Consider the following 21,144-nt stretch of genomic DNA (forward strand, 5'->3'; position numbering starts at 1 on the left):
TTATGTTTTATTTAAGCCTGCGCATTGTGAGTGAAATCAGGAGGAAGCTGTTTTCCATACAAAGGATTGTAAGGATCTGGAATTCTAGGCTGTGGATACTGGATCAACTGATAGTTTCCAGGCTAAAATCAATCAATATTTGTTCAGCAAGGGCATCGAGGAACAGGAAACAAAGGTGGGCAAATGGAGTTATGTTACAGATTAGCCATGATTTAAATGAATGGTGGAACAAGCTCAAGAGGCTGAATGGAGTACTTATGTTCCAATCTATGTGCCAAACTTACTCAATTTTGTTTAAATTTCTACAAATTAATCTAGTTACTGGATTTGAACTGAGTTCAGCCTGAGTGCAGTATGGTAATAATATCCTCTTCCAGAGTGGCTGGGAGGGATGAAATTGCAGTGGGTACTAGCGATCTAGGACCTCTCTTCAGGGGACAGAAAACCAGAAGACTACAGGTTTTGGTTCAAAGGGAATGCAATCTTCACCCACTGGAAGTATTACAAGACCACTAGAAGAGGCAACTAATCATTCAAGTGACCCTAAATAAAATATCTACATTATACTGGAGTTGTGGCAACTTGTGAGAGATGCTTGTCCTGTCATAATGACAGAGTTTCTCAATAATAGGGTCTGCCTTCAATAACAATCAGAAGAGGAAATTGGATAAGTTGTCAGTAGTTAGAAGATGATAATGACCAGGAGTTTCCTTGGAGCCTGTCCCGCTCCACCACCATAACTTTGCTGGATGGGTAGTGGAAACTCTGGTTATACACAGAACTTCCACTGCACCTCCGGTGAAGTTATGACATCCAAGTGGAAGCAATTCCCATGAAATTCCTGACATATAATTAGTATCAGGCAAATGGCATTTGAGCCAGACATCCATGCCTATGTCAGAAATACAAGATCTGCTACAACTGCAGCACAATATTCCTTTCTTTGTTAACTCATTGCTAAGACTTGGGCATCGCTGGCAAGGTTGGCATTTATTATCCATCTCTAAATCATTGAATGCTTGGCCATTTTAGGGGGCAGTCAAAAGTCAAACTTGATGTGGGACTGCAGACCCATATAGGCAAGACTGCTAAAAATGGCAGGTTTCCTTCCCTAAAAGGACATTAGAGAGCCATTTGGGTTTTTAATGACAATCCAACAGCTTCATGGTCACTTTTACTGATACTAGCTTTTAAAAGAAAACACAGGTAATTCATGAAAGAAAGAAGGATCTGCATTTACATAATACTTTTCACGACCACTGGATAGCTCAAAGCACTTTACAGCCAATGAAGTACTTTTTTGAAGTGTAGTCACTGTTGTAATGCAGCAGCCAGCTTGCCCACAGTAAACTCCCACAAACAGCAGTGTGATAATGACCACATAATCTGCTTTCGTGATGGTGATTAAGAGATAAATATCCGCCAGGGCACTGGGGATAATTCCTCTGTTCTTCTAAAAATTTAGTGTCTCATGCGAAAGTCAGCACCCCCAGCAGTGCAGCTAGTCCATGCTAGGACTTTAACTCCCGTTCTTTATAATATTATTCCAGCAGCACAACTACTACACTTCCATGCCCAATTCTGTATTAAATCAAAAAAAAAAGCAATGTGGATGAATCACCAAAGATTCACACATTGCTTATCCTGCATTTTGAACTCTATCTCAGAACATTACTTGGAACTCACTGATACACAAAAATTTACATTATTAGCCATCATCTCCTTCTGGTGATGATAATTGCCTGACACTTGTGTGGCACGAATGTTACTTGCCACTTGTCAGCCCAAGCCTGGATATTGTCCAGGTCTTGCTGCATTTGGACATGGACTGCTTCAGTATCCGAGGAGTAGCAAATGGTTCTGAACATTGTGCAATCATCAGTGAACATCCCCACTTCTAACCTTACGATGGAAGGAAGGTCATTGATGAAGCAGCTGAAGATGGTTGGGCCGAGGACACTACCCTGAGGAACTCTGCACTGATGTCTGGAGCTGAAATGACTGACCTCCAACAACCACAACCATCTTCCTTTGTGTTCGGTATGACCCCAACCAGCGGAGAGTCTTCCCCGATTCCCATTGACTCCAGTTTTGCTAGGGCTCCTTGATGCCACAATTGGTCAAATGCGGCCTTTATGTCAAAAGCAGTCACTCTCACCTCTGCATAATTGTGGCTCTATATCTGTGTTATAATATAATTTATGAGCATATTAGACCAACCTTTTGTTAGTCCAATGAGTTTTACCCACAAAATCAAAATAAGAAATCAGATTACTTCACTTTGAATAGATACAGTACTGCATCCTTTAACCACATTAGCCCAGAATTCAGAAAGTGGAAGGATACTTCTGAAAGTTGCAAAAATGTCAGCTATTGATATTGTTTCTGCCTTTGCAGAAATACAAGCACAGAATTTGAACAGTGCATGATGCAAAATACATGAGGAAATCAAAAATGTGAAGAACATCGCCAATAATAAAAGTGCTAACATATGAACATTTCTATTTTAAAAGCTTATTAATCTATCAGAGCGCTCTCTACCTGTGACACCAAAAAAAAATGTATTCATCCAGAAGGCCATCTGTGTATCCAATAGCATACAAACCACTCACATTTCTAGTTTCAGTGTTAAATGCAAGTAACTAAATGATAAACCTCCAACGCTGCAGACACCTTCCCCCCACCCACCCCACCCCAGAGACTTGTCAACCTGTTAACATTCTATTCAGCAATCCTTCTAGTGAGTGGATAAAGGTTTTGATAATCTAATAGTTATACAGAGAGAAAAAAAAACTTGAAGAAATTGAAGTTATTTTCCTTCAAAGTAGGGCAAATTACTTTGAAATACTTGTCGTTCCATACTTCCTATACCCTACACCTTCTTTTCATTTTAATATATTTTGAATTAAATTAATTGAAATGTAAATTTAGTTCAAGGGAAAATTGCAGCAAATTTATCACCGATAATTCAGTTTGCACTCATTATACTTGCCAGATTTTGCATGAAACATCATCTCCACATTCAAAAGTTGATATATAAACTTGTAATAATTGGCTGCAATTTCCATGAGTTAATTGGGGTCATTTAGGGACAAAAATTATTTCAAAACATTCAAAATTGAAGTGAATAAAGTATATTAAAGCTGATAACATTACAATTTTCAAAAAATATTTTAAAAATTAAATACCACACGACCCCTTCCAAAGAACTGACATCCCTTTGCATATTCATTGTTGTAGAACAAAATAAGTTGAGCTAAATACTGCCACAAGTAATGCATTATACATTCATTATGCCTGTCGCAGAAGATCACTAAAACTTTAACATAAAGTTATTTTGGTAAATGCACTGTTGACGTACTTTCAACACAAAAATATTTCAAATAATATTGACAAAGCAAAACTACCCAAGAAAATATGAAGACAACTGTAAATTCTAAAGCAAGCTATCTCTTGCTATCCTTGTGGGTAACAATTACCATGGAAATGGAAACAGCAAGTTTAGGGGTTAGGTGAAAAACTTTGAGGGCCACATCTCCCCAGTGACCCTTCATCCCAAATTTAAACCAGGCAACTTGATCCTGATTGGTCAAGGAATTGCCCTGAGGAACGAGTCAGCAAACTGTCACTTAGTTTGTTTAGCTGAAACAGGCGCAATGTGTGTATATGTTCTTTCTGTCTGCAAAGAACAGGGCCCTGTGGAAGCTACTTACATTAATAATTAGGGCCCTGTTCTTTGCAGACAGAAAGAACTCGTATGCACATTCGCTGACTTATTCCTCAGGGCAAAGCCTTGACCAATCAGGATCAAGCTGCCTGGTTTAAATTTCAAACAATGTTTGGCAGTTAACTGCCAGTCACCATAAATTGGTGCATTCTCCATGACAATGCCTCTACCAATCAGAGTCCAATCAGCACTCTCTTCTCATACAGGTTGTTTTCCCCTTGTATTGATATTCTTTCGAAGGGCCCTGATGAGTGCAAGACGAAAAGCCTGGCTTGTCTCTTTTCTCAGCAGTACACAAAGTCTAAGTCTTAAACTCAGTTAACAGTTGGACACTGAACCTAGGTACAGTAAAAAAAAATGGATTAAAAATTAAATTGACTACTTTTTCTACAATATTGACAACATGCTGAGTGTAATACTGGTGGCTTGACAACAGTGAAAGAGGAAAGCCACTAACAGCAAAGGACCTGAAGATCCCATAATAGTTACCACAGCTACTATTTATTAAATGGCTTTTTCCCTCCAGCAGTGAATTACCAATGAACAACAAGCCCTCACTGATTGGAAACATGACAGTATTGCCAATGGGAGAAGTATGTGCATCCACTGCTATTATAGAAATTACAGCATAGAAGGTAGTTATTTAGTCCAGGGTACCCATGCCAGCACCAGCTCTTCAACCAGAGATACCCTTTCCCCATACACTTAAATAATCAAGTAGGCAAAATAGAAGAGATTTTCCTTGTTTTATCTCGAAAAAATATTCTGGGTCCATGTCTGTACACTCCCATGTCAGTTTCCAGATCTCTGCTGGCAAGAGGCACCACAACATTATAAAATACCTCATTGAGAAGTAAAATGTATGTCACACTTCTTGTGCTTTTTAGTTTGAAATTCTCCATCTCTCATTTCTAGTTTAAAATTTTCTATGTCTTGGTTATCTCTCTGGCTGTAGTGCTGACAATCATTTAGGTATTTTGAAATATAAGGTTAATTGCATATGTTGTAAATGCAACCAGAAGTGAAGAAACGTTATTTATTTTCTGGGAATCCATTAAGAGACACCTATTTCACTACTTATGGGAAAACCTCTTACAAACTTTTCTAAGTTTTTTCGTTGGAGATGTGCACCACTCTCCCACTTCCACACACCAAAATGTCTCCCCACAACACAGTGGCCCCTTACTTAGTTGCTCTTAATGAATAAGACCATTTTGATCTAGTGATGTTGTTAGAAAAGTATTTATACCCAAAACACCCAGTAACTATTTTTTTGTAGGGTTGTTAGTTTGTCTGTTTAAGGAGCCAGGTTGGTAAGACAGAGGCACAATCCCCAAAAACCAAACTCAACACCATCCATTCCCGTCACCTTACTGCAATGTGCAGAGTTAAAAGTATCAAGCCAACACTACTTCTGATAACTGCAACTTTTTTTAGCACCATCATGGCAAGTTATCAGTAAATCTTGGGCGAGCCTAATGTCGATATACTGGTTCTGTATCCCTCTAACAAAGAGTAGATAACTCTAGCCTCCATTGAAATGCTGCAAACAGAGGATACATAACATTATCTAAAGGACAGGGAGGCAGCTCGGAGACCACACAAAAGTCTAAAGAAAGCATTTCAGGGAAAAAGATTCAAGTGGAAATTACAAGCTACAGGGAAAAAAAAGGGAAAAAAGATCAAACACTTAGTGCTTGAATTGGTCAATTTTATGGGTAGCTTTAAAAATTGATTTTTTTTCTATTCTTCTAACATTTTAATTGTATTCTCCCTAAAAGCTGTGCAGTCTCCTACCCAAGGAGACAAAAATGGTTGGAGCAATTGGATACTTCTTTCTGTTATGGTAGTTTTGAAACAAATTGGTGGGTTTTATGTGGATTGACAGTTCCTGATTGTTAGCATTGTACTTGTTTCAGCATGTTCATCATTGATGATTAAACCAATCAGATGCAAATGTGACAGCGACTTGGCACGTGCAACACTTTGAATTATGACAGATGCATCAGATGCCCAGGAAATCGACTAGTATGGTTAATTTGGGCACTTGTTTTGATTCAATAATTTATGATTTTTAACCAATAGGAAACCCAAATTTGTCTGCCCTATGCCACTGGCTATTGGTGGCCTACTTTAGTAGAAAACTTACAGGAAATAAATATTTAAAGTAGAAAGAAATGCTGGCACTGTTAATGAAAGAAAGGCTTGCGTTTATATAGCAGCTTTCACAACCTTAGAATATCCCATAGTGCTTTACATCTGATGAATATTTTTGAAATGTAGTTCCTGTTGTAATGCAGGATGACAACCAATTTGCACACAGCCAGCTCCTTTCAACAGCAATATCACAGAAACCAGATAATCTGTTTTTGTGACTTTTATTGAGGGATAAATATTGGCCAGGACACAGAGTAACGGCCCTGCCCTTCTTCAAAATAGCACCTTGGGATCTTTTACGTCCATCTGAAAGAGCCAATTGGACTTGGGTTTAATGTCTCATCTGAAAGGTGATGCCTCTGAGACAGCAGCGCCTCACGGTGCTGCATAACCTCAGTACTGCACCAAAGATTTTTTGTGATTTTTGTGCTAAAGACTCTGGAGTGCCAACATGAAAAATTTCAAATGGAGAAGTGGATTGCAGTATTGCTTCTGTTTTTGAAACTGAACGAAATGCAAAAATGAGGAATTAATTGCACATTATAGGGCAGGACGGAGTAAGATACAGAATGCAGATGGGGTAGGCTCTAAATGTAGTTATACTGTCCAAGATATAAAAAGCAGATCACCCCCAAAAACTGATTTGATAGTATTTCCACATTATTGTATAGATCACAAATTTGAAACTGGAAGCAGTTAATAGATACTATCCAACTAGTTTAAGGGTAAAGATAGTGAATAATACTGATTAGCAACAAGCTGGGTACAATTTAGCTCACAGGAATGCTGATTTCAAGTCCACTGTGCCTTTCAGTGTGATATGCAACCAACATGAGAAAACATGTTTAAAATAGTGGAAAAACTTTATTAAAAGCACAATGCGTTTGCAGATGATTTGAATGGATCTCCAGAAGAGCTGTTGTGTTAACCAAGTTCCTGTAGAAAACTGTTATATATGAATCTATTGTGATGCAACAAGGGCCTCATGAATGGGCATACATCAATGTTCAGGTATGAGTCATGCTCACTTGGCAAGGTACCACAGCATCAGGAGAGAAGTCTTACAGAAAAAAAAAACATGACATTGCTACCCTTTTAAATCCTACTGGCGATATCATTCTAAATTCCAAATATAAATACACATGTTGAAAAGTTAGCACTTTTTCCCCCCAACCCAAAACAAGAGTATTCTTTTTTTTAAAAACGGCATGGGATTTGGCAATCAGACAAAATAAAATCCAAACATGTTTCACATCGCACTGGGTGACATAACACATCATGGTGCTCGTCAATGTCTCGGTGAAATGGATGTGAAATTGATGATGAATGGGGGAGTGAGTGAGTGAATGAAGGGGGGGTAGCAGTGGGTCACTTTGGAAGCTGTAGCCCACCCCCACACACACACACACACACACACACCCCCACCCTCACACACACACACCCCCACCCACCCTCACACACACACACCCCCACCCACCCACCCTCACACACACACACCCCCACCCACCCTCACACACACCCCCACCCACCCTCACACACACCCCCACCCACCCTCACACACACCCCCACCCACCCCCACCCACCCTCACACACACCCCCACCCACCCTCTCACACACACACCCCCACCCACCCTCACACACCCCCACCCACCCTCACACACCCCCACCCACCCTCACACACACACACACCCCCACCCACCCTCACACACACACACACCCCCACACACACCCTGCAGCACCCAGCTGCGGAAGCCTCTCGCTGGGCGGCTGCGGGGGAGAGGGAGTTGGAATGGAAGTTCCTGCGGGCAGAGAGTGAGAGTGAGCCCGGGCTCCGAGCCCCGGGAGCCGGGCAGGAGCAGCGGCGGCCGCTACAGAGCCAGACAGACAGGGACAGGCTGCGGAACTGGGGCTCCTCCTCTTACACTCGCTACTTATACTGACACATTGTCGCGATTGCGCCTTTCTCCACTCAGCAGGGGGAGGGTTAGGGCCAATCACACACACACACACACACACACTCTCTCCTTTTCCTGTTCACCCCCCCCCAAAAAAATAAAGACACTGTGACTCGCATCATCTACTGAAAGTTGGGTCGAGTACCTGAAACTTTGAGCGCTTCGCTCCTGCCGGGACAGGCTCGCTCTCTGGATAGCATGTGAGCTGGGAAAGCCATTCCAAACCCGATTCTGTCCAGTAGGAAACGCTGCCAGATCCGCATCTCTGGCAAGAAAAATCATGTGAGAAAGTTCAACACAGCCCAGCCCAGCCCAGAGTGAGGCCTGTGTAATCTTTACACAGGTCACGCCTTGCCCTTCCTGCCCTGCAGCTAGCAGCACAGGATCTGTTTTATTGCATTCTCTCTCTCTCTCTCTCTCTTTTCCAGAAAGGATTTTTTTTTTTTGTTGTTTATTAACAAAGGTTTTTAGGGTAAGAATACTTTGTGAAACTTTATTATGCAGCGACTGGTTAGAACCTGGAATGCCAGCTCTCTCTCTCAGCACCCACCCCCCCCCCCCCCCATTTTGCCAATCTTGACTCCTTTTTGAGCGCCTTCACCTTTTTTCCTGCCAGTTACCCCACTCCTCTCCCGATGCCACACTCAAAAGTCCATCTTCCTCAAAACCACAAACCCCACCCCTGCAGAACCATTCCTTTGCCCTGATGTATTGGAACACGAGTGTGTAGTCTAAAGGAATGAATGTAGAATATTCACATGCTGCATTAATAATATCACACATACTGTACTGATATGAAAGCTGCTTGTTTGCAAAGAGCTATTGTCAATGCTATTGTCCATATTTGGCTGGAATCTCTGAGCATGGACCACATTAGCCCATGTGTTACTCCTCCTTCCTACCATTGTCATGCGACAATCCAAGTGTTCCTGTAGCCCAGTTTCCCATCCACCTACCCTGCCATCCCTTCCAGCTATTACAGGACTTTAACAGCAACTTCCCCATGCTAGTGCACCCCATAATCTGACTCTCAGTTCTCCCAGATTGTTGCACCCTGTCCAGTGCCCCTGCACCCAGACTGCAGGGACCACCTTTCCTGCCATACCAACCCATACAGCCTTCACTACCTGCTACTCTGTCCCAGAATTGCTACCTTAGTTTTTGCAACCTACATATTCAAATAACTAGAATATTGTTTCCACCTTTTTCATGTATACATGAACATTAAAAAAATATATAAACTTAACTACATAAATGAACAAATGTAAAACTTATGAAGGTTTATACTGTTCATGCAAATGTGCGTAACATCAAAAAAAAACTATCAGAACACTCCTTCAGTACTGTGTAATAAAAATGCAATTCAACTTTTTTAATCACCGTAAATGAATGATCCTGATCATGACTGTAAATTTCATAATATAAAACAGTTTACAGTTGCCACAGGAGATCTGCTGATAATATATGATACATTTTGCATATAGAGTGTAAGTGTAATATATCTCCTATAACATATTCCTGTCACACCTGTTTGTTAAGCTTAAATTTGTATTATCCTTCCCTCTTATTGAATCCTCCTAAGTCAGCTTCTAAGACAGGTGACATGTTATTCCCCACGTCTGGGTGAGGCCTGTAGAAAATTGGGTCACTTTCCCAGTGCAAGTCATTCTATCTCTGCTGCTTCAGTGAAGAGCTGTTTTTCATATTGTACTACTTTTAAATTATTATCACTGATTTTGAGATCCAGGCAGGCCCACGCTTAACATGTTTATATGACTTTCCTTTGTCCATTTTTAAGAATAGAAGCATAAAAAAATATGGAACAGGGAAGGCTATTTGGCCTATCATGTCCTTGTCAGCCAAAGAAGAGCTTTCTAGCCAAATCCCACCTTCCATGGTTATAGGTTACACCATTTCAAGTGCTTTTCAAGTATTTTCAACTGCGACGAGGGTTTCTGCCTCTACCACCCTTTCAGCTCCAGACCCCAACACGTTCTGCGTGTAAAAATGTCTCATAATCTCTCCTCTAATCCTTCTGCCAGTTAATTTAAATCTATGGCCCCTGGTTATTGACCTCGCCACTAACAAAGATAGGTCCTTCCTATCCACTCTATCTTGGTACCATATTCTATTCGCTTTTATTAAACCTCCCCTCAACCACCTCTACTCAATGGAGTTTAATTGAATAATAACCAATTTAAAGTAAATTGGTAATGCTTGTGTTAAAATATTGGACCGAGAACCGTCAAACAGACATGTCAAGTAGTAATTTCTAGACTCAATAGAGTATAGCAGTGTAGTAAGATTCAATAAACAGCTGTATTATTTTGTTAGTAATAGATCACCACAGCAAACATAGTTCATGGTGATCAGCCCAATTTAGGGGGTGTTAACAAAAGAAGGGTATTATGTCTACTTGTGTTTTGGTACCAGTCCTACTAAATCCAGTCATTAAAGATGCATAAATGCTTGCAGTTCAGATTCTTAAACCAAACTTATTATGATGCAGCTTCAGTTGCAGACTAGAAAGTAGAAATAATGTAACCTTAAACAGTGCTGAATGATTGACAGACCCTTTCTAAATCTGAATGATGGGACATTCAAAATCCAAGACTTCCTAATATCCCTTTTCCAAAATATAAAATGGAGTTGTTCTGTTCAAATAGGAGTGTCTAGTTTGTGCCCATCTTTCCTGCAACTCCCTGTTTGAATCTTTCAATCAGGTTCCACCCATGTGCCAGAAACTCTTTTGAGTCAAACAATTAAACTAAATTCACAAATTCAGGGATAAAGTAAAAGCAGCCCCTTAAAGGGAAACTGCAAAAACAAAGACAAAACTCAAAGGAACCGCGCCAGAGAAGCACAGCAACCCCAATCAAAGTTACAAATGAAATCTCCTGTGTCTGGCCCTGATACATTAACTTTTCTCATCCTTCTGAACCTCTTTGCAGCCTATGCCATACCATCCTCCTCCACCGCCTCTCTGTTATCCAGCTCAGTGAGCTATCCTGTCGTGGTTCCACTCGTACCTGATCATGGTCAAAGCATGGATTTTCTTCCTGCTTCGGAATTGTAACCTCTGGATTTCACTAGGTCCCCTCTTCCTCCTTTGCATGCTGGCCTTGTTGGCATGATCCCATAAAAGCTTCCACATGCTTTACCTCTCCACCACCCACTCAATCCCTCCACTGCCTCAGATTGCTTGCCTGAAAACATGCTGCAATCTCCTCCAACTAAACGTTGATAAGGCTGAAGCCCATTGACTTCAGCTCCCGCCACAAACTACGTCAAATCGACCCCCTACCTGGTCACCTTTGGGCTAAACTCGGCTGTTTGTAACCTGTATAACGTTACCCGCCTTCCTCTCCACCATCTGCTGCTGAAACCCTCACCCATGCCTTTGCCATCTCTAACCCGATTACACTAAGTGGCCAACCTGCCATTCTTCACCTTCCACAGAATTTCAGCTCATGCAAAACTTAACTGAGTGTATCTTACTCTGAACCAAATCCAGCTCATTCATCACCCTGTTTTTGCTGATCTCTATTGGTTCATGGTCCTCAATCCGAAAATTCACAATTCCCATCCTTGTGTTTAAACCCCTTCATTGCCTTGTTCATCCTAATAACCCCCCACTCCCAAACTCTCGGTCCTCTGACTGGCCTTTTGCACATTTCCCACTCCCTGGGCCCCAGGATTTGCAGCTGGGTCTTTAGCCATCTACATTCTGAAGTTCCTCCCTAAACCCCTCTACCTGTCCACTGCATCTCCTCCTATAAGAACTTTATTTAACCTGCAATCCCCTTCACCCAAGCTTTTCCTATTTTCTGTATTGAAAAGTTGTTGTAATGCAATAGAACCAGATTATAACTCATGGAGCCTTTGTATTCTTCTGGGCTCCCTACTTCTTCCCTAACACCTTGAAAGCTGCAGATATTGCAATTCCCTTCCTCCCTGAAGCCCAGCCTGATTTGACCTCTTTCTCCTGAATTACACTCGCTGCTCAGGCCATCCTCCCTGCCTGCATGCATCGCACTGGTCTTCCTGTCTTAGCACTGAGCTCCTCAGTATTCTGATATTAGCCTTCAGTAACTAAGTGGTGAACACAGAAGGAGCGCTGAAAGTATCAGTTAAGGTGGACATTTACGCTGCTAAGCATCAGGACCAGCGCAACAGCTGATTTCCTAGTTGCAGTTCCTTCCACTTCTCTGCTTTCTTTTTACAAACACCAGTGTCAGCACCTTTAAAACCATCTGATGGTGCCTGTGCAAATGCTGTGAGTCTTTGTGCCCACTTAACACTGCCACCCCACTGAATGATTAATTCAATTCACAATTCAACTGGCAAAAAAATAAGGTCAATGGAATGACATGGTTATTTGGGGAACATTCTTGATTTCATGTCAAATATATCTCTTTCCTCAGTTTATTTCCGTTGCCCCTTAAACACAAAGATGCCAACATCAGAACAGCACCACCCCCCCACCCCCACCACCCCATCTCCCCCAGTCCCAGATTCCTTTCTTACCTCCTCCTAGCTTTGGGTGACCAGGCTCTCCCCATCCAGCACCAGGTCACATCCCTGTTCCACTCGCACCAGTGCTAGCCCTCGGTTTCAGTTTCAGTTTCTCTCTGTGTATTTTGTATTGGTATCGCACATGAAAATGCTCAACCACAACCTCAACAAAGGGCCCATTCACCTGCAATGCCAGTGCAACCCAATCAATATGGCCCAGGTCCACACTTCCACTCTGACCGGACAGTAGCTCCAGCCTGAGCACCCACTCCTCCCAGCTCAGGGCCCCACCTGCCTCGCACTCGTGCATATGTTGCAGCTGTATCTGAATGATCCATCCACTCAGCCTCTTTCTCCAGGCCTGTTTTCTAACCTCCAACCAAGTACATGGTAGCTGCCATTTTGCCACATACTCTGACCTCTAAAAAGGTAAAACACGAAATTTCCGTAAATCAGTGAAGGTGGCTGACACCTGAAAGGTGAAATCAATAGTAAAGTCCGGTTTTACAGAAAGCGAGAGAGAGACAAGTGGAGAGATTTAGAAATCATGGAAATTCCCACACAGGAGAGTATTCACAGTGCCAGTGCTAGGTTTTTATAGCAGGAAATATCTACATTAATCCTATGTCTTTTGTCATTTACCCAAATCTTTATATATTCTCCATTTTCAAATATTTACTCAGTCCCCTTTCAAAAGACACATTTATATCATTTGTACAAAAGCATTCATATTCCAATGTCCCACTTTGTGAACAAAAATTTCCAGTTTCCCCTTATGTTCTTAAAAACATAGAAAATAGAAGCAGGAGTAGGTCATTCGGCCCTTCGAGCCTGCTCCACCATTCAATATGATCATGGCTGATCCTCTATCTCAATGCCGTACTGCTGCGCTCTCTCCATACCCCTTGACACCTTTAGAGTCCAGAAATCTATCTATTCCCTTCTTAAATATATTCAGTGACTTGGTCTCCACAGCCTCCTGTGGTAGAGAATTCCACAGGTTTCTCACCGTCTGTGAAGAAGTTTCTCCTCATCTCAGTCCTAAATGATCTGCCCCATATCCTGAGACTGTGACCCCTTGTTCCAGACCCCCACCCCATCCCCCCAGCAGAGGAAACATCATCCCTGCATCCAGTCTGTCCATCCCTGTCAGGATTTTATACATTTCAATGAGATCTCCACTCATTCTTCTAAACTCCAGTGAATACTGGCCTAGTCGACCCAATCTCTCCTCATACGACAATCCTGCCATCCCAGGAATCAGTCTGGTGAACCTTCGCTACACTCCCTCTATGGCAAGTATATCCTTTCTTAGGTAAGGAGACCAAAAATGCACACAATACTCCAGGTGTGGTCTCACCAAGGCCCTGTACAGCTGCAGTAAGACATCCTTGCTTCTGTACTCAAGTCCTCTCGCAATGAAGGCCAACATGCCACTTGCCTTCTTAACTGCTTGCTGCACCTGCATGTTTACTTTCAGTGACAGGTGTACAAGGACCCCCAGGTCCCTTTGTACATCAACATTTCCCAATTTATCACCATTTGAATAATACTCTGCCATTCTGTTTTTCCTACCGAAGTGGATAACTTCACATTTATCCACCTTATACTGTATCTGCCATGTATTTGCCTACTCACTCGACCTGTCTAACTTGCCTTGAAGCCTCTTAACACCTTCTTTATTGCTCACATTCCCACAAAGTCTCGTGTCATTGGCAAACTTGGAAATATTACATTTGATTCCTTCATCCAAATCATTGATACATATTATGAATAGCTGGGGCCCAAGCACTGGTCCCTGTAGGAATAAATGGGTCATTCTGAAAATGACCCATTTATTCCTACTCTCTGTTTCCTGTCTGCTAACCAATTCTCAATCCCAATATACTACCCCCAATCCCATGTGCTTTAATTTTATACACTAACCTCTTATGTGGGACTTTATCAAAAGCTTTCTGAAAATCCAAATACACCACATTCACTGGTTCTCCCTTATCTATTCTGCTAGTTACACCCTCAAAAAACTCCAGTAGATTTGTCAAACATGATTTCCCTTTCATAAATCCATGCTGACTTTGTCTATTCCTGTTTCTAAGTGTCCTGTTAGCTCATCCTTTATAATAGACTCTAGCATTTTCCCTACTACTTCTGAGTCTATATCTCCTGCTTGCCAATTGACTAGCCTGGAAATGATCACTATTTATTCTCTCAAACCCTTTTATAAATTGAAAAACCTCTACAGCATTCACTTTTCAGTAAAACAGGCTCAGTTTGTCAAACTTTCTGCATACCTATAACCTTTAATTTCTGATATCATTCTAGTGAATTTTTGTCGTATTCTTTCCATTGTCTGATATCTTTCCTATAATGGAGTCCTCAGAATTACATTTAGTATTGCAACTGTGACCTAACCAATGTGTTTCAGAAATCTAACATCTTTTCTTTATAGTTATATTCAATGCTTCTGAATGAATGCCAATTGCCTTTTTATGATCTTTTCTGTCACCTGTGGCCTAGAAATCCCTTGTCCTCAATGTGGCAGCAAATATATGCAGGGTGTAAATAAGTCCTTCCAAAATCATAAGAGACTAACTTCATCAGAAACCCCAGGGTCAGGTAATTTCAATAATGCATAGCTGGCCAGATGAGATTCCCATCAGCAAGAGGCCAATATATGGTGGCGGACAGAGAATTCGATAAAGGGAGGAGCAATGACACATCTTCACTTTTGAAAGGACTGCTTGCAGTGAAGGGCTCTCCAGGTTCATGGAGGAGGGAGTGAAATGGCTGCTGCCTAAGAGAGGAAAAGATGAGTACCTGATTTCTGAGACTGAGATGAACATGCTGCTGCATTTTGATGGCTTCTTCCCTGGTCAAATGCAACCACAGGAATCACATGGAAGAAGTTGGTTTTGGCTGTGAGTGGCCCCTCCATAATGTCAAGGATCACTGTGCAAAATCAGCAGAATTTTAATAACTGACTAAGTCAGCAAAAGTAACTGTGTTTTCAGATTGACAACAGGGCAAGGAGCAAATGGGCCAGTTGGAAACAGAATAGTCAAGCAATAGCTTTATATGTTTATGTGCTGCCAGGTTCCTTGTCCCTAGGCAGAATCACTTGGGCTGCACTCATACCAATTGTCTCACCTCCTGTGATGCATGTTATCATATTGAAGTCTTTCATCCTAGGTCCTTTGATCCCTTCCACTTACCATTAGCACTATCCATTATATGACAGATTGTGATTGCAGGATCTGGAGGCTGCAGCAACCAATTAACACTGCATTCTCCTGCAGAAAAAGACACAATGCCAGGCTACTGGGTCGGGGAGTGCGGGGGGAGGTGGAAGTAAAATATATCTGACATTTAACACCGCATGAAGACCTTCTGTAAGTTGTAATAACAGAAACATTTTGTCATTCAATATGTCAATGTATTCTGCAATCTTGCCATCACTTTCCTTATAAGAAGTCCTCATGGACTCGAAACGTTAACTGTGTTTCTCTCCGCAGATGCTGCCAGACCTGCTGAGTTTTTCCAGGTATTTTTGTTTTTTTCATGGAAGGCTGTTCAAGCAAACCAAAGTCAACAGGACTGACTTTTTTCTCTCCAGAAACCTCTAGCCAGGAGACAGGAGAATATTGGTGAAGAGCTAGACCTTAGAATCCCCTCTACCTCAGGAAACCACTTACAAAATTCCATCATTCACACTACCCCATGCACACAACAGCCCAGAGAGGGGAGTACAGACAGTGTTGAAGATGATTTGACATCTGTTGAGACACAGAGCACAAGGAATCCAGAAGGTGTGGATGTGGAGCATGCTGTAGCTGAGTGGAGGCATAAGACATGTTAACATATGGCTGTGGAGCACACAAGCAATGGTCTTGGGGATTCTACAATGAAGAAAAGGATTAAGCAGAGAATTCAGACGCATGTGGAGAAAATATGGCATCTTCCTAGATGCACTTCCAAATGATTGGGAATGCAGAGTCCACAGCCTTGCTATAATCCAATAAGGATTCAATTCATTGCTGGGAGTGCTGGAGAAAATGGCAGCGCAGGAGCATGTGAAAACAAGCTCCTAGAGATTGAGGCAAGTCAGTCCATTCAGTGTGCAGGCATGATCGAAAGGACTGTAGGACTTGGGGACTGGCCAGAGGGCCCAAGTCAATCAAACTGCAAAGATTATAGGGCAGCATCTCAGAGAGATCAGAGGATACCTCAGTCGATTTTCTCAGGGGTTTAAGAATATTCCTGATAATGAGACCCATTCTCTCACTCATTACTGATAACCAGACTGTGTTGCCCCTCCAGTGGAGTAATTGGTTTTGCAGCAGCATAGAAGAGAATTGTATCAGCTCCCCACAGAAGCCATCACCTTTGCAAGACCAGACTGATAGGAAGCCCATGACAAAGGGTCAGCTTTTCCCATGTCTAGCCCAGTACTACCCACAGCTCTAGCACAGACCTTTCCATTTTGTCCCTTTCCTGCCCCCAGCTGTGCATTTGCTTAAAAACTGTTCAACTGTAACATCCTTCTGTTGTGATGAAAGGTCATCAACTGAAACGTGAGGTTTCTCACTCATAGATGCTGCCAGACCTGCTGAGCATTTCCAGCATCATTGCTATTATTCCTTTCCTGATTCTACACAACATGCAAGGCGGCCTCAGAATTATCCAAACACCAGAACCTTCCTTTAAGCGTATGAAGGGTTGTCATGAGCTATGGGAGAACTGGGTCACTGGATTGATAAAATATAAAATCATCTGCAGTTTCCAACATGCAGGAACCTGTTGTTGTTGCAAATGAGCGGTACATTTAAGGAAAGGAAGCCTTTGTAGTCTATATAAATGTGGGGGATTTTTTTTTGGGTGAATGTTGTGTCATGTGCAAACAGCCAATAGACTCCATAATCCTAGGAAATCCAGAAATCTTGAAAAATCTAATGGCCCTTTCTGTCATCTCTGGGGGTGCATTGTTCAGTTGTATAAAGTGGTATATCCTAGCAAAGAGGACATAGGCTAATGATGTTATAGTGGAATGAACATCAAATTGAATATTCTGACAGAAGTCCCCTGTAGCTCCCTGAATTGAGTTTGTGGGTTAGAAATTAAGAGCTGTGGTTCTCTTTGCCACAGCTATAGGTCTGTGGACCTTGGTTGCACATCTAGCTGCAGAAAGCTCAGCTATAAGACTGAGATTCGTGAAGAAGCCTTGGAAAGTACGCGGAGGTTAGAAATCCTGCTGGATCAGTCATGCCAAAATGATCTGGTTCTCCTTTGAGCACTGCCTGATTAACCTGGTTTCCTTTATGGGCTCCAGTTGATTCTCTTCATCCAGCGTATATATCTTATAAAGTGAGACTGGGAAGCCTATTGTGCAACCTTCAGTACCGAGCTTCTTAAATTTCCTGAAGTAGAACTCTTTCTGAGAGTAGTGCAGAATGTAGGAGAAGGCTTTCCTGATATAACAGTGGCATTTTTGTCCCCCAATACCTGCAGTGACTTACAAAGTCTGGTCAAAAGTCTCCAGGAACAACTTCATTTTAGTACAGTCCCTTTTACCAAGTAATCTTGATGAATGGGCCTTTACAGACTGAATCCATAAATAGTGGCAAGCATTCTGAAGGACTGGTGGAAGTAACAACATTTGGGGCACGTTACATTATTCTCTCCTAATACCATCATTTGCATTTTCCTGCCATTAGGAGGCAAACGTTTCTTCGGTCTGCAGTGAAATTCAACTAAATTTATACCAGGGCATTTATCCAGCAAAACTCTGGTGTTTATTGGCTCACCCCAATAAAGAGTCAACTTTTGCTCTACCATTCAATCTTCATGCAATTCCTTCCATTCCTCCTCAGTTTGCCATTCCTCTCCCACATTTAATATCATTTACCCACTTTAAGATTTGTCATGACAAATCCAAATCATTTACATAATTAGAAAAGAAAAGAAGCTCCAACAAAGATATGCACAGCACAACAAACCAAAAATATCAAAATACCCTTCCTCTTCGCCTTCTGTCCCCAAGCCATCCCGCTAACATTTCCTTCAATAACATCTGCCATTCTAGTCTGTGATATAGTGAATGGGCAGCCCACTTAAAATTCCACCCGGGCCTGGGAGAGGCACCTGTCACTGTACAGGAGGGTCTGGGAGAGGCACCTGTCACTGTACAGGAGGGTCTGGGAGAGGCACCTGCCACTGTACAGGAGGGTCTGGGAGAGGAGTGTCTCACTGTTCAAGGGGGAGTCTATGAGGGGAGCCTCTCTCTGTACAGGGGTGCCTGGAAGGGGAACCTCTCACTGTTCAGGAGGATAAGGGCAAACTGTCTCTGTATACGAAGGTCTGGAGGAGGGCCTTTTCCTGTACAGGAGAGTCTGCGAGGGGAGCTTCTCACCGTTCAAGGTGGGGTCTGGGAGGGAACTCTGACTGTACAGGAGGTCAGGGAGGCGAGTCTGTCTCTATTCAGGAAGATATGGGGAGCTTCTCACTATATAGGAGGGTCTGGGAGGGGAGCCTCTCACTGTACAAGGGGGGTCTGGGAGGGGAGCCTCTCATTGGACAGGGGGATCTGGGAGGGGAACTTCTCTATACAGGAAGATCATGAAAATTAAAATCAGACAATGTAAACTAAGCTGCCTATTCACTATTGCCCGGTTTCTGTCACCATCCAAAACAAATTTCACCCCAAAATCTTTTCCAATATGGGAAAGGGAGACATTGGCCTGAATTTTTCGGAGGCAGCAGAAGTTTGTTTCAACATACAGCAGGACCCATGGCCGAACTTTGCCAGCAGCAACCAAGTAATCTGCTGCTGCCAGAGCTACTGTCGCTAACAAGGATGTCGGCCCACCCTCAAGAGCAGCTGGCCCAATCAGAGGGCCAGCAACTCAGTAGCCTCAACAGTGCCACTGCTAGTGATGGTCAGTGCTGAGGTTGCAGCTGCAGGATGAGGGCGTACCAATAGCCGGCACCTTCAAAGAAGAGTAGGTGGGGTTAGGGGTAGGGCACCTCGGTGGACAGGTGGCCCCATTACTGCAGTGGCAGCCATTTCCATCTAGGGACCCTTCCGTGGACCAAAGAGAGCCCTTACCCTCCGAGTCCATTGGGGGGGTCACCAGATTTCACTGGGTAGTCTTCTCATGTGCCAACAGGCCCCTACCACAGGCAAAATGCCCATAGAAGCAGGAAGGGACCCTTAATTGGCCATTTAGGTAGCTCAGTTTGACTCTGCGTGGGTGGCTCATCTGCCATCTTTCTTGGTGCTGGCAAAATGGCATGCAGCAGGAGGTATCAGACGTGCCACCTGATGCTTTCCTGTGCCAGTTTGGCAGCCTTTCCCCCCCCAACAAACCCGTCCTCTAAGCAGGATGAGGAAATCAAAAATAAATGTAAAGTGACAGATAAATAAAGGACAGAATCTTCTGCCCTACCCTGTGGCAAGTTTTGTTGTGGGGGTGGGGGGGGCATTTAATCAGGCAGGAGGATGGTGGGTGGGACCCCCACCACCTTCCCACCTCCCCCACCACCCCCCCACCCCCCCGGCCTGATTGAGTCCACGGCAGGAAGGCCGATAGACGGCAGTTAAGGCCCACTTAAGGGCCTCATTCCGCTCACCACTCAGGGGACATAGCAAGCAAAACCCATGTGAGGTTACCTGCATGTCCCAGAGGGGCTCCCTATTTAAAGGCATTCAGTTCCCAATCAAGTGAGCTGGCATCGAGAAGAGGAAGACCCACTGAGTGCTACCCCCCTGCCCTTGCTGTGCAGATAAGTGCCTGATTGGCAACACTGGGCACTTACCGGCGGCCAAGACCCCTGTTGCTTCCATAAGATTCTGGCCAGAGACATTTACAGGGGATAATTTTTACTGTCATTGTGCCTGGGAGAAACAATATGATAAGGGATCGATTAATTGAGTTACCTGATTGATGTGTCAGGATGACTCTCTCGCCCGTTAACTCCCTTTGACTTGCTGGCTTGCCTTTATGCATTTGTTATAACCGCTTTCCAGCAATATTTTCAGTGGTAGAACTCTGCCTAGATGCTAGCTAGCAATTGAACATGCAGCAACAGCACATAATAAAGCCTCTCATTTTTCAATCATGGATTGTGCCCTGTCTAACACTGAGAGCCATTAAAAAAACGCTAATGGAAGTCAAATTCTCATGATAATTGAAGAAATGGTCCAGATTTATTACTTTGGTGTTGTTGTATTTATCTTTAGACACCACATGAAATAAAACTATACTTAGGCGCAGTGTGATTTTAACAAAATTTAACATTGTTATTATAAGAACAAAAGCTTTTGGGTTCAGGAGTGCTGAGGTCAGGAGTGTCTGTCTTGCCACCAAAATACAACTTGCTTCAGGCTAGCAGACAAGATAGCTGAAGGCGGAAACCTGCCAGGTCTGCCGATAAAAATAAATCTGATATGATGTGAAATAAAATGCTTCAATCTGGTCAGCTATTTTGTTGACATTATTTTGCAGATAGTCAACCACAAATTACAATGCACGCACATTTTATTGGTCTTGGTCACTTCTGTATTAAATATATTGGAACACTCCCCTCAGCCTGGGGCTTTTCACAGTGTCCACTAAAGGTACTTCTCTGTCAGCTGTCAGGAGATGGACTACAGGGAATAAAAAGTAACATACATGTCTACGCAGTTACAAGTAACAAAAAAAGATGGGAAGTATCCTGCTCTTCTGACAAATGCGCCTGCAGTAAATAAATGCTGCACTTACACGGGCAGTTGTTTAACAGGGGGTTTGGCGT

General features: G+C 42.8%; 1 protein-coding gene across 1 annotated transcript in view; it reads right to left on the reverse strand.

Annotated features, from left to right (window-relative positions):
- Nucleotides 1–8,162, reverse strand: part of msraa (methionine sulfoxide reductase Aa) — a 385,986-nt gene extending 377,824 nt beyond the window's left edge. The window contains exon 1 of the mRNA XM_078541424.1: nucleotides 7,985–8,162. Coding sequence (XP_078397550.1) covers nucleotides 7,985–8,102 — 118 coding nt within the window. The 5' untranslated portion in view covers nucleotides 8,103–8,162. The remainder of the gene's footprint in view (nucleotides 1–7,984) is intronic.
- Between the last annotated feature and the right edge of the window lie 12,982 nt (nucleotides 8,163–21,144).

The sequence above is a fragment of the Cetorhinus maximus genome, chromosome 5, assembly GCF_964194155.1.
Source record: "Cetorhinus maximus chromosome 5, sCetMax3.hap1.1, whole genome shotgun sequence".
Classification (NCBI taxonomy): Eukaryota; Metazoa; Chordata; class Chondrichthyes; order Lamniformes; family Cetorhinidae; genus Cetorhinus; species Cetorhinus maximus.